Source organism: Sturnira hondurensis, unplaced genomic scaffold, assembly GCF_014824575.4.
Source record: "Sturnira hondurensis isolate 20B ecotype Veracruz unplaced genomic scaffold, ASM1482457v3 Scaffold0000167, whole genome shotgun sequence".
Lineage (NCBI taxonomy): Eukaryota > Metazoa > Chordata > Mammalia > Chiroptera > Phyllostomidae > Sturnira > Sturnira hondurensis.
The window spans coordinates 11,167,243-11,179,183 of record NW_028072798.1 but is presented as its reverse complement, the minus strand read 5'-3'; the positions used below and the strand labels follow the sequence as shown (position 1 = coordinate 11,179,183).

The 11,941-nt window shown below is 60.8% G+C and overlaps 1 protein-coding gene across 2 annotated transcripts in view; it reads right to left on the bottom strand.

Moving 5' to 3' along the window:
- Nucleotides 1-1,506: 1,506 nt before the first annotated feature.
- Nucleotides 1,507-11,941, bottom strand: part of SMOC2 (SPARC related modular calcium binding 2) — an 86,666-nt gene continuing 76,231 nt past the window's right edge. For both annotated transcript variants that reach the window (XM_037064195.1, XM_037064246.1), the window contains exons 10-13: nt 10,380-10,479; nt 8,967-9,241; nt 4,916-4,953; nt 1,507-2,777 (exon numbers count right to left, since the gene is read on the bottom strand). In XM_037064195.1, the coding sequence (XP_036920090.1) occupies nt 2,760-2,777; nt 4,916-4,953; nt 8,967-9,241; nt 10,380-10,479 (431 nt within the window). In that variant the 3' untranslated portion in view covers nt 1,507-2,759. The remainder of the gene's footprint in view (nt 2,778-4,915; nt 4,954-8,966; nt 9,242-10,379; nt 10,480-11,941) is intronic.

The window sequence follows — 11,941 nt, the reverse complement described above, 5'->3', positions numbered from 1 at the left end:
AAACAGGGCTACACATCTAACTACTCCAAAATGTTTTCCAAATGTTGGCCTATGTGGTAGTGTGTGTTATTAGGGGAAAACCATCAGTCACCGTTATTATCATCACCATCACCACCGCCACCTCCATCACCATCACCACCATCACCACCGCCACCCCCGTCACCACGGGCCCAGGGGGTGCTGTGCACACTCCTACTTCCTCTGACCAGCGTTGCTGGCCACGTGTTGTGCACCGGGCAGTTTAAGGTCATCAGTCCTTTCTGCACATTGACAACACCTGGATAACTCACCCAAAAAGGCCCAGTGTCACAACACCGGTGTGACTGACCAGCCAGTCAGTGCCCTGGTACGTAAGTGATGTCCGGGGCGGAGTGTTTTGACAAGGACACAGGAGAGCCGTTTCAAACCTCAGACGGAGGGGAGGGCGGTGGGGGAGGGGCGTCCCTCAGGAACACCAGGTGTGAGGGGCTGGGGGCGGGGCAGGCTCTGCTCCAGATTTGCATCTCGGGGCTTGGCAATGAGAACCATCTGCGGCAGCCCAGCCGGCGGCTGCCCCGCTGGCTCCCTGCCCGCAGACTGCCCGGCCCTCCGCTCACGGCCCGACTCAACCCCTTCGGCCTCCCGCACGTGTTACCTGTCCCCTCCCATCTTCTGGAACCCATCCCACCTGCCTCCTCCCAGGGCCTTCCCAACAGCAGCCCTTCTCCTCCCGCGGTCCTGGCCTCATCCCCACGGCACAGTGGCCATGCGGCCAGTGGGATGGACAAAAGTCCCTCTTCTCTGAGCAGGAGACAGCAGGGAGTCCACAGAGGGCCTGCCGGGCAGGACGCTGCAGCGTGGCAATTGTCATTGGCACTGCCCTGGGGAGCGCGTAGCAGGGGCCCAGCAAGTGGGCCCCACGTGCTCTCCCCTCAAGGGAAGCTGCTGCCCCCTGCATCTGAGGGGGGGCAGTCTGCACGGAGGGGCCGTTTCACAGTGCAGGCACACCAAGTTGTTGTTGCGCTGTGCCTTTAAATTCACGGGGCACCCGGTGTCAGTCACATGGCAATAACACCAGGAGGAGAAGCAGGAAAAAGCTACCTCGGTGGCCCAGCAGAACGTCACAGGGTCTGACCAGGACAGACCAGGGCATGTGATGCAGGGGGTGGCACCGGCTTTCCTCCCAAGAGCCTTCGTGAGTCCCCCAGGGTCCCCGTGGCATCAGGCAAGGACCAGTGTCCTCGGGACTTGGCTGGGACGTCCCCTTTCACCAAACAAGGGTGTGTCCCGCACACCATCTCCCAGAACCTCTCCCTGGAGCTGCGTCCCCACACCCGCAGGGAGCCGAGGCAGGCACAGGCTCAGGAACGTCCCAGGCCCCCAGCCGTGGGGCAGAGCCAGCTCCCAGCTCCCAGCTCCCTCTGGCCCAGTGCCCTGCCCTGCCCTCCCTGGGTGGGGCCGACACCCTCAAATCAAATGACTATAAAGCTCTGCTTTTAGCCTGAAAGAAAAGACAAAGGACCGTTTCGATAGCAGATTTTATTTCACTCAAAGAAAAATGATTAATCAAAGTTCAGAGATACAAAAGATTATCCAGTAAATCTGGGGTGGTGACTGCGTCCTAAGCAACGATGACAGGCACTTGAGCTGGTTCCTGGCTCAAAGTCTCAGCTGTCACTTCGCAGTGGAAATGAGGAAGCAGCTGCACGCGGCATGCAGGGGGGAGGTGCAGGGGCGGGGGGCCTGGGGGGCTTCTCTGCACGGGGCTCCGGTGCCCGCTCCGGCGCCGCGGTGCCACAGCCCCTCCCTGATGGCCGTCCAGCGCTGACAGTGGCCCCCGCCGCCACTGGGCCAGTTCTGTGGCTCACAGGGTGGGTGCCCAGTTCCTCACCTGCCCACCCACCCCCAGTGCCACCCAGAGGACTCTCCCAGTGGCGAGTTCTCATGGCCCGGAGGCCGCAGGCCCCAGGACACAGCTTATCCAGCTGCGCCTTCTCTGAGGAGGCCGTCCAGAGTCGTTCGGGTGACAATTTCCCCTTCTGGGGCTCCGGGTGGTGAGGCTGGGCCCGAGAGGAAAGGCTGGGCAGGCATGCAGTCGAGGCCTGAATACGCTTGCTTTTCCGACCCTCGGAGCCCTCCCACTGCCTGGGCAGAGGGCCAGCAGGCCAGCGCTGGTTTTACTGCCTGGTTAGGGGCACTCACGCTTGAAGTGGCAAAGCAGGGGACTGTCCCCCGCGCCCCTGGTCACCAGCCTGCTGCAGTGGCTGCAAACATGGTGGGGAACGGGACCTCAGGCAAGTAGAACAAACAAGCCAAGTCCCAGAAACGCGTGGCCCCAGACACATGCTCACTGCACTCGAGGACGGTGGCAGGTGACAACCCTGTAGGGACACAGGAAGGGCAAAGTTCCAGTAGGAGCCCCAGGAGGCCGAGAGGATGGTAGGTCTCCGTGCAGCAGCCGGCAGGGGCTCGAGCGCGACCAAGCAGCCACAGGGCCGGAGCCTCGGGCCCCAGGCCACCACCCTCCACAGGGACGCGGGGGGCCCACAGAGCACGGAGGCTCGAGGTGGAGGGGACGGCACGCAGCCTGTGACTCGTCCACGACGCCAGCCCCGCCCTCTTCACAGATCAGAGCCGTCTGCTTGGGAACCTTGTTTCTACTACGTGAACTGACATTTAAAGTACAAAGTGCAAATACTATGTTTTTGTTTCCGATTTTTAATTGCGTTTTGGTGAGGGATTCTCCCACGCGTCCGGGGCGCCGTGGCCGAGCCCGCCACTCATCCCTGGTTCCTCGGCTGCAGAGACACAAGCACGAGATGCCGTTAACCGCCCGCTCGCCTCGTCCGGAGGCTTTCCGCGGACGGGACAGAACCAGGCACCAGGACGAGGGGCTTTGAAATGGACAGAAGCGTCACAGAAGAGAGGGCAGGACACCAGGGAGAAAAGGAAACACGAGCGAGAAGGCCGGCGGGCCCAGCGGCGAGGACTCCTGCAGACCAGGAAGACACCCCAGGGCTTCCTGACTTGCGACCCCGCCCCCGGCTCGGCAACCAGGAGCGGCAGGGAAGCATGGTGGGCGGGAGAGCCTGGGTCTGCGCCTCGTCTGGAGGGCGGACCCAGCCTGGACACGCTCTGCGGGAGTTCCTCCCTCCTTGGATTAACACACGGTCATTCCCACGAACCAGTTCACGCCTGGAAGTTGAGAGGGGCCTCGGTGGGTTCCCACCTTTCTTTTCTTCCTACTCAGCACTTTCCTCCTCCCGGGGGAAACGCCACTGGAAAAGTTTGTTTAAAGGACTCAGATTCTGCGCTCCGTGCCAATCACAAGTAGTTTTGGATGAAAGAAGCTCCGTGCCACCGTCCCGGTTTATTTTTCCAAGTGCGCCCACCCCTACCGCCTCTGGTGCCTGGAGCTTCTGTGTTGGGACTTAACCAGACGCTGGCTTTGGTGACCCGGGAAGGGTACACAGGTGCTGAGGACAGAGGGGCCTGTCCCTGGAGCAGGCCAGGGAGGGCTCCGTGGTCGAGACTCAGGGGACAGAGAGGAGGCCCTGTGGGTACTGCGGTCACTAGGGCCGGTCCGGGCAACGCAGGAGGGCCTGGCACTAAGAGGAACCCACTAGGGCACCAGCCCGAGGGCCCACTCCCCTCACTTCTGAATCTCAGTGGGGATTGTGGAAGCGGCCGAGGGAGCAGCGCACTTTCCGATTAAGTACCGGCTGGCACACCTGAGCCTCCCTGCTGGCGATCCCTCCTGTCTCTGGTCACTCACAGAGCGAAAGGCACGGCTGCCTGGTGCTATTCTACATGCCGACCAGTGTCTGCGGCCTTCCCGGTGGCACCACGGAAGCCACAGCCGGCTCTTGGGTCCCGCCCAGGCCCAGAGCTGCGCGCTGCAGTGCCAGCCACTGAGACCGACCGGGGAGCCTCTGTCCTCAAACTCGCCTCTTCCCGAAGGGCTGGCCGAGAAGCGCTTCGTTCAAAACCTGGACATCCTGTTTGTCACCTGAGACGTGTGACTGACCACACGGGAGTCGGTGAGAACCAGGTCTGACCAGAGCGGCACCGAGGCCAGGGTGCCCCTCAGACACCCGAAGAGAGCTGGAGAGCCCCGCGGCCCGGAAAAGGCTTAGAGCGAGGGCGGCGCAGGCCGGCCGCCGTGCCTGCTGAGGGTGCCTCTGTGGGTCCCCTGCCCGGAGGGTCCCTGCTCTCTGGCCAGCGCGGCTCTAAAGCGTCAGTGATCTCAGGGGGGTTGAAAAGTTAAAACCACAACCTCTGCTGAACAAAGAGACCGGTCTCACAGGTCTTTCCGATGAACCGGTTTTCAGTGACACCCACAGTGCGTGGGCGGGGGGGGGGCGCCGTTGTGCGCCCACCAAACACAGGGCTGGCCTGGGGGAGCGCTGGCCTGACTTCAGAGGGAGACGAGTAAACAGGCCGGCGTGTGGTCTGCGGAAGGGGCTATCCCAGCCCGGAGGGAGGGGAACTGGTCCGATCCCCTCTCTCTCCCGGAGAACCTTAGACCTTGGCGGATGGTCTCTAACTGGCACAGCGAGACCCAGACCCACAGACTCAGGGCATGTGTGGCCCACGCGGGAGACAGCTGATCCCGTCGGGGCCGCCCAGGGGGCTCATCAGGGCCCTCGGTGAAAAGGGCCAGTTCTCCGGACACCCTTGGGCCTCCCGTCCCGGCCGCTCCCCAGATAAAATGTACGGGAAGCAGTGCAGCCTCTGGAGAATGGCTAGAAACAGCCATTGACTTTCTAAAAATTACTAACGTTTGAAATATTAAAAAGAAAACATTAAGGCCAATGTCTCGGGTGACTTAGCCTGCGGATTGCCAACGGGACCCTGGGAGGTGCCTGCGGCAGCCCCCGGTTGTGACTGTCCAGGAGTCAGCCAGCAAGGCCCGAAGGCTAGAGACTGGACTCACCTGTCTGTTAGAAGTGCTCTCCGCGTTTCCTTTAGGGGCTGGGGGGAAAACAAAGGAGACATTAAAAACAGAACATTACTCCTTTTGTGAAAGGTTCGGGACAGTTCTTCCGGGAGGGGCCTACACCCCTGGGAAGCCACTCACCCCCAGCAGACCTGCCTCCTGAGGACGACAGAGGGGGCGCAGACCCTGCACTGCAGGCCATTCCAGTCCCGCTGGGAACAGTGTCTACCTCTGGGGGGATATTTCTTTACCCAACATTCCAAAGGCCTGCCTGCCAAGGTGCTTCTCAGGCCCCCACCCCGGGCCCCCACCCCGGGCCCCACCTCTCGGTTTCCACCATGCACTTCCCAATGGCCCTGATGTCTGCATCCCTGGTCTCCCCAGTGACCTCTGACTCTCTGTCCGTCTTCCTGGTCAAGCCCTTGATGACCTCCAGCTCAGAGCAAAGTCCCTCCACAGGGTCAGGGGATCTGTGTCCCAGGCCCAGCCCTCCTGGGCCCGGGCTCCTGCTCTGGGCCCTGCTTTCCCCCAGTCAGACGCTCTCTGAGCACCTCCTTGGACCCCAGACGGAAGGGTCACCCCATGAGATGCCTGTCAGACACCCAGAGCTCAGCCCCAACCCCACACATGCCACCCGCACCCCTGGTCAGCACGCTGCTTGCTTCTGCTCCCACAGGCAAACTCGAGAACGCCGCGGGCTCTGTCTGTTGGCCGTTGGTTTGCCAACTTTTAGGGCGGGGAGTCCTCTTCAACTATATATACATTTTTCAACAAATACCTTTTGAACAAATCAGTTCACAGAAGGCAGAGCCTTTCAGCTCAAATGCCTTCATTGTTGACTTCTAGCTACAGGATAAAAAATACCGAGTAAAGAGCAAAGTCATTCTCCTTCCAAAGCCCTTGCTCGCCTGCTGTGGTGACGCGGACGCAGCCCCGTGAAGGGCGCAACACAAAGGTACCAGGAAATTTGCAAAGCCGTTACATAAATAGCAGGTGAATGGACTCTTTTTTTCAGTCGTAGGTGGGGTAACTGTAGCCACTTTGCTTTCTGTGCAATGACGACTTCACGGCACGGGCAGCCCTCGGGGCCCTGGTGGCCCTCTGCAGGGTCACTGGAGCCGCAGCTGCACATCCGCCCTGAGACAGTTCCGGGGCTCCGCAGATGCCAGCGTCTCCTGGGCTCTTTCACGATGAGCTCGGGCCCCCTGGCCCTGGGAGGCAGCCACGGGTCCGCTGCAACGGCACACATCCTGCCCTCCAGCGCGGAGGAGAAAGAGAAAGCCTTCACCCAACGTGGACGAGGAGTGTGCGCTTCTTTAAGGACGCCCAGGGCGGCGTTTCACTCCAGGGTCCACGGCGCATCCCTGTTCAGAACGTACGAAGCGCAGGAACGCCAGGCCGTTTGTCCATGCACATCGATCACATTATCACGGTGACCCCAAGGGAATGGCCATCGAGGAAAAGCCCGGGAGAGAAAAGGACCGTTCCCAGGCACCCAGCCCCGTGCCGGGGATGGAGGCACGGAGAGCTGACGTCAGAGGGTTTGCCGGAGACACCCCGCCAACAGTCGGCCTGGAAGCGGTTGGGGCTGGGGGGCGACGTGGTTGAAAACCCTTCTGGTGTGAGAGGGTCCCTGGCTCTCCCGGCGGCGGTCGCTTCGGGGAGCCAGCCGGGCACGATGTAACCTTTTCTCACGTCTCTCTTCTCTGGCTGGACCATTTCTTAATAGCCTTTAGTCACTTTTCCTTCATTTTTTGTAATTGTGAAAGTTTTGATGAAACTTCCCAATAACTTCTCTTTGTTGCAACAATTTAAACGAAAATGTTGTGTGACTGCTCAACATACATGTGATTAGAAAGTATGTATGTGATGCCACTCACGTGTAAAAGCGACAGCACACGGATGTGCACGTCTGCAGAAATACTTTCTGGAAGAACGTGGATATAGGTTTGACTTTGTGAGAATGAAAAGATCGCAGTTACTTGTGCCTTTTACTTGGTTCCTCCTGTTTCCAGGACAAGAACGAGTCGCCGCGTGTGAGCAAAATGAGCTGCCACACGAAACCGGCGACGGCTTGGACGTGCGGAAAGTCCCACTGCCCCGCCCTGAACACTCGGGTTTTTCTGACTTTCCACTGATTCATACAGGATAAGATCACACAGGACAAGAAAAAATTACTGGTAACCAAACTGAAAAAGAAGTAGGAAAAAACTTACGAAAGTTTGCAGGGAAAGTAAAAGGGTTCCAGGCCCAAGGCTCACTGTGGACACAAGAACCACTTGCACAAGTTCTAGCTTATCTGAGGGGGGAGTCACGGACGACTTTCTCGGGTCCTGACAGGACAGCAAAGCTCAGACCCAACAGCCCCTTCTCGGGGACCTGAAGGAGGTGACAGCGCTTCTAGTGAGTGACTGTCACGGCCATGAGACCCTGCTGCCCCCGTCCCTCGGGTGCGCAGACGCCCTGGGCCCGGAGGAGGCGGCCCCAGAAGCGAGAGGACCGCCTGCACCACCTCAGGGCGCCGCCGCCCTGCGGACCCGTGGGCCCTGGCCGTGCTCCGTCCTCCGCGTGTAAACGCTTCCCCCGCTCAGGCCCCAGGGATACCGGTGTGGGGACGCCTGGCTGGGAGCAGACGGCGCACCCCAGTGCCACATGGGGCACACGTGCCAGAGAGAACGCGCTCCTCTTTGGCTCCTGGAGACGCAGCACGACCCATGGAAGACAGCTGGTGACGCCTGGCTCAGCCACCAGGGCTCACGGGACAGTCCCCATCACCATCAGAGCCGTGTCACCTCCAAACTCACAGTGCAGACAGCACTGGCCCAGCATCCCCTCCTGGCCTCCACCCTTTGGCGGGGGGGGGGGGCTGGCTGCTCCCTCGTGTCCCTACAGACACCCAGAAAGTCCCCATCACTACGGGGTCTAAGCCTGCCCCGATCGGAGAGCTGAGGAGCGGGCCCCTGCGCAGGACAGAGTTGCCGAGCTGTCCTGCCGGCAGGTGGCATGGCCACCCCACTCGGGGGGCGAGGGGGGGTCCCACACTTGCCGTTGGCCTCCAGGCCTGACGTGTTGAGGACAATGCAGGGCGCAGAGGGTTTGCACAGCTGTCTTCAAGGCACAGCGCCTGCCGTTGCCTCAGTGACCTTGTCACCGAGAAACAAGCAAAAATGTCCCACAGCTACACACACCTGGCCCGGAACCCGTTCCGTGGCACCGTGTGGAGGGACCATGGGGACAGGTATGGGCACACAGGAGCCATGAGGAGCCAACCGGGGCTGCCTTTGGGAAGCCCGGCCTAGGTCGGATGCCAGGTCCCTGCTCCAGAGCTGAGCTGCCAACACAGGACCCACAAGGGTCCCCAGGGGCCTGGGCACTGTGGAACCTGCTCACACACACCGCCTGGTTCTGGTGTGTGACTGTGGCTGACGCTAGAATGACAGATGAGGTGGCAGGAAGGGGAGGGACCCCAGTGCTCCCTCCTTCTGTTCACACGAGAAAATGAGACCTGTTCCCATGCAAAGGGGCTCTTCCAGCGTCCCCAGCAGCCAGCAGGGAGCATTTCCCACATGTCCCTGCTGGAGACGTTTGGGACCACGAACCAGAAGGTTTTCCCTCGGTGACAGGTGGCTACTTAGGCCAGACCCACCAAAACCGTGCACTCGGCCGTGAGGGAAAGTGCTAACAGGTGCCCTCCAGCAGGGAGACAGGTCACTGCACACACGGGAAGGACCTCGCTGCTCATAACCGGGCCGGCCCCTCGGGCTGCGGGCCACGTGTGGAGCCAGCCAGTCGTGGCCGATGGTTCTAGGATGGGCCGCAAACATTGAGGCCACCACCTGTGGACAGGGCAGCAGGAGCACTGAGGGGCCCCACCCCTGCCACCCCCGTCCCTCCTGCCCGGGGCCCCCAGGGTCTCTCCCTACTCTGTGGACAGACGGCCTGCCTGTCTGTCCACACCCCTCCGCCTCAGACCGTAGGAGGACCTCGGACTGAGGACGGCAGACAGACAGGTCTGCGGCCCAGGCACAGGGGCAGGGGACGGACTTACTGTGCCGCTTCCGGCCGCCGGCCTTGGCCTCCTCCCTTGCCACACCCAGGCAGCCCATCAGCTCGTGCACGGAGATGGATTTGTCGTTGTTCACGTCACAGTACTCCACAAACCTCTTCACGCACTTTTTGGGTTTGGATTTTTTCCGAAGGAATCTCTTGAAGGGCTTAATCTCCTTCTTGCCAATGTCCCCACTGGAGTTCTTGTCGAGGAGTTTGAAATACCAGTGGACCACTCTCTCCTCCAGTGTGTGGCTGGGGTCGGGCTCGGACAGCCTGGAAGGACAGTGGAGGTCAGGGGCGCCGACTGCGCTGCCCCCACCCTCGTCCACCCTTGGGAGGCCACCCCGTGCGCCCCAGAGGGTCCTGGTGCCTGAGCCTGCCCGGACGTGCCATTGGAGGTAACGTGTACTTAGAAATAATTCAGAGAGAGGGGTTCAGCAAAAAATTTTCAAGCTGGTTTCCAAGCTGCAAACGGCACTGACTTCTCACGCGCCAACTATGCACTTGGCATTGGCCAAGTGCTGGAAAACAAAAGCAGCCTTGTCCTCGGTTCTGTGGGACTCAGCTTCAGTGGGTCAGCTCGCACGTGAAGGACTCCCACCACCCCGGGGCCCCGAGGGTCTCTCCTCCTTCACATGTGGGTCACTATGTCACAGGGACAATGCAAATGAAACACATCCTGAGTGGCAACTAGACGCTTTCCCTTGAATTAAATAACAATCTCTCTTCTACAAGGTCTGGGTTTTGAGTCAGGGTTTGAAAATCATCCCAAATGTTAAGGCCTCGTCCCCAAGGGGAAGGCGAGGGACCATGAAAAGTCTCCCATCTCCCATCGGGGCCCCTGGGCTCTGCACTCTGCTGGCTGGGGGCCCCGTGCGCCCTTTGCTGGGAAGAGGGGGCTCGGTCCCCACAGGAACAGCTCCCGGGCACAGCTGAGTCTCCCCAGGCTCTCCGACCAGTCTCGGTTTCAGCTGTATACCTGACTGTCTTTCCAAGTCAGCGTAAGAACCCACTTTAAACCTGGGCGACTCGCGCGCCTCTGAAAGTTTAACCTGCTGTCCTCTTACGACAACCTCCGTTGTCACTGCCTTTCTGTTTTCTGGACTCTCAGGCAAAGGGACAGAGGCAGGAGGGGACAGGAAGCCCGGTTCCAGGAGAGGAGACGGGAGTATGGGGCTGGGGGTGGCAGAGAGGACCAGAGGCGTGAGGGTCTCCTCGCCCTGGCCGTTAGGGGTGGGAGATGGATGGACAGACGCCTCTCAGGATGTGAGAAGCCTGCCCCAGTGGGTGTCCAGGGCCGCTGACCAGGCCTCAGACAGTGAGGGGCCAGATGGGGACGCTCGCTCTCCAAGTCTCCTCTGTCACGATGGTGTCTTCCCAGCCCCTCGCTCTGCAGTCAAGTGCCACAGACCTGCCGGAGGAGGAGGGGTCGGAGACGGCATGGACCATGTCGGTGGACAGTGCGTCCAGGACACTGGTTAGAAACTCGTTCTTCTTGGCACCAGGACAACCTGGAGAAAACAGAGCACACCCAGCTATCAGAGTCCCCAGGATGCACAGAGCAAGGCCGACCGCGCTGTCGTGGAGACACCTGGGAATGCGTGCACGCAGAGGCACTGGGAACGAGCTCCCTGGGACACTCGTGGAAGGCACGCGGGCACGGTTCTCCAGAGTGCCTTTCACACCTGAGTTTCTTGTCATCGTCCTCCAGGTACGTGGTGGCCACTGAAGCAGCTGCCCCTTCGGGCCAGCTTCCATGGCCCCAAACACACTCATCAGAAAGCCGCTGTGAGGCTGTTCTCAGCGGGAGAGCTGAGAGGGAACAGAGCTCCACCCCCCGGGAGGAGACAGCGGTCCATGGAGAGAGCCCACTGCCACCGGGACAGCATCGCTCTCTGCCAAGCATGACTCTCACTGGCCGTTCCCTTGGGAAGAAGTGGGAGACGTGAGCCTTTGGATGTGTCACGGCCGATGGTCTGGTGCCCCGGGAGCTTCCCATGGCCGCCCTGTGCCCTGGCTCTCAGAGGGGATGGTGGCCCTCGTCGGGACAACTGGGTCCCCAAATGCGCTGGAGCATACTGCCTCATTAAAAATGATCCACGTTCGTCATAAACCAGACCATGTGTAAACTGGGCTCATGTCTAAAGGCTGTAGGATTCTGAGGCTGAAGGAATCGAATTGGCAAAGTTTAATTTACTTCTGAAAGGAGAGCTACTCCGAGGGCCCTGCTGACTCCCCACCGTGCTGTGAGTCACAGGCCGGCAGCCTCCAGCCGCAGAGCCGCCCAGTGCGAGGCACCTGGCACAGAGGAGCCAGTGCATCTTAGTTCCCAGAGGCCAGCGGCGGGGTGGGGCGGGTGCGTGTGAACCTGTGGGACTGATGTCCACCCCGCAGGAAGGCCGGAGCTTGGGGGCTGTCGCACGGCCTGCTGTGGCCCCGAAGGCATTGGAGGGCACGAGCCCCGTGTTTCCCAGTGGCTCGGACCCCCCAGCAGCTTTGCCAAGGGTGGGGGTGAGTTCCGACTTCCTTTCCGAGGCTCATGACTGGCGGGGCCCCGTCCCCCTCCCACCGCCACTCCAGGGAGTGAAACCACAGCTCTGCCTGGATCTCCTCCAAGCACAGTGGTAAGAATGTTCCAGAATGATGACAGTTTGGGAGGTACAATGTCTCTGGACTGGGCAGGAGGAGAGGCCGTCAACTGCCTCCTCACAGGCCCTGCCATGCGGACAGCTTGAGGCCTGGGCTCCGGGTGATACCCAACTTGGTGTCCTGCACATGCCCCCCTCCCCGGGGAGCCCTCGGGATGGAACAACAAGGCCCTGGCAGAGCCCGTCTGCACATGCACACTGGGCAGCTGGGGAAGGAAGGGCCGACGGCGGGCAGAGCCCAACGGAGATGAGTCCGCCCGGCCCGGCCCGAGGACACGGCCCACGGATGGAGCGCCACGGCCTGCACTGATGGCTTCTGAGACGC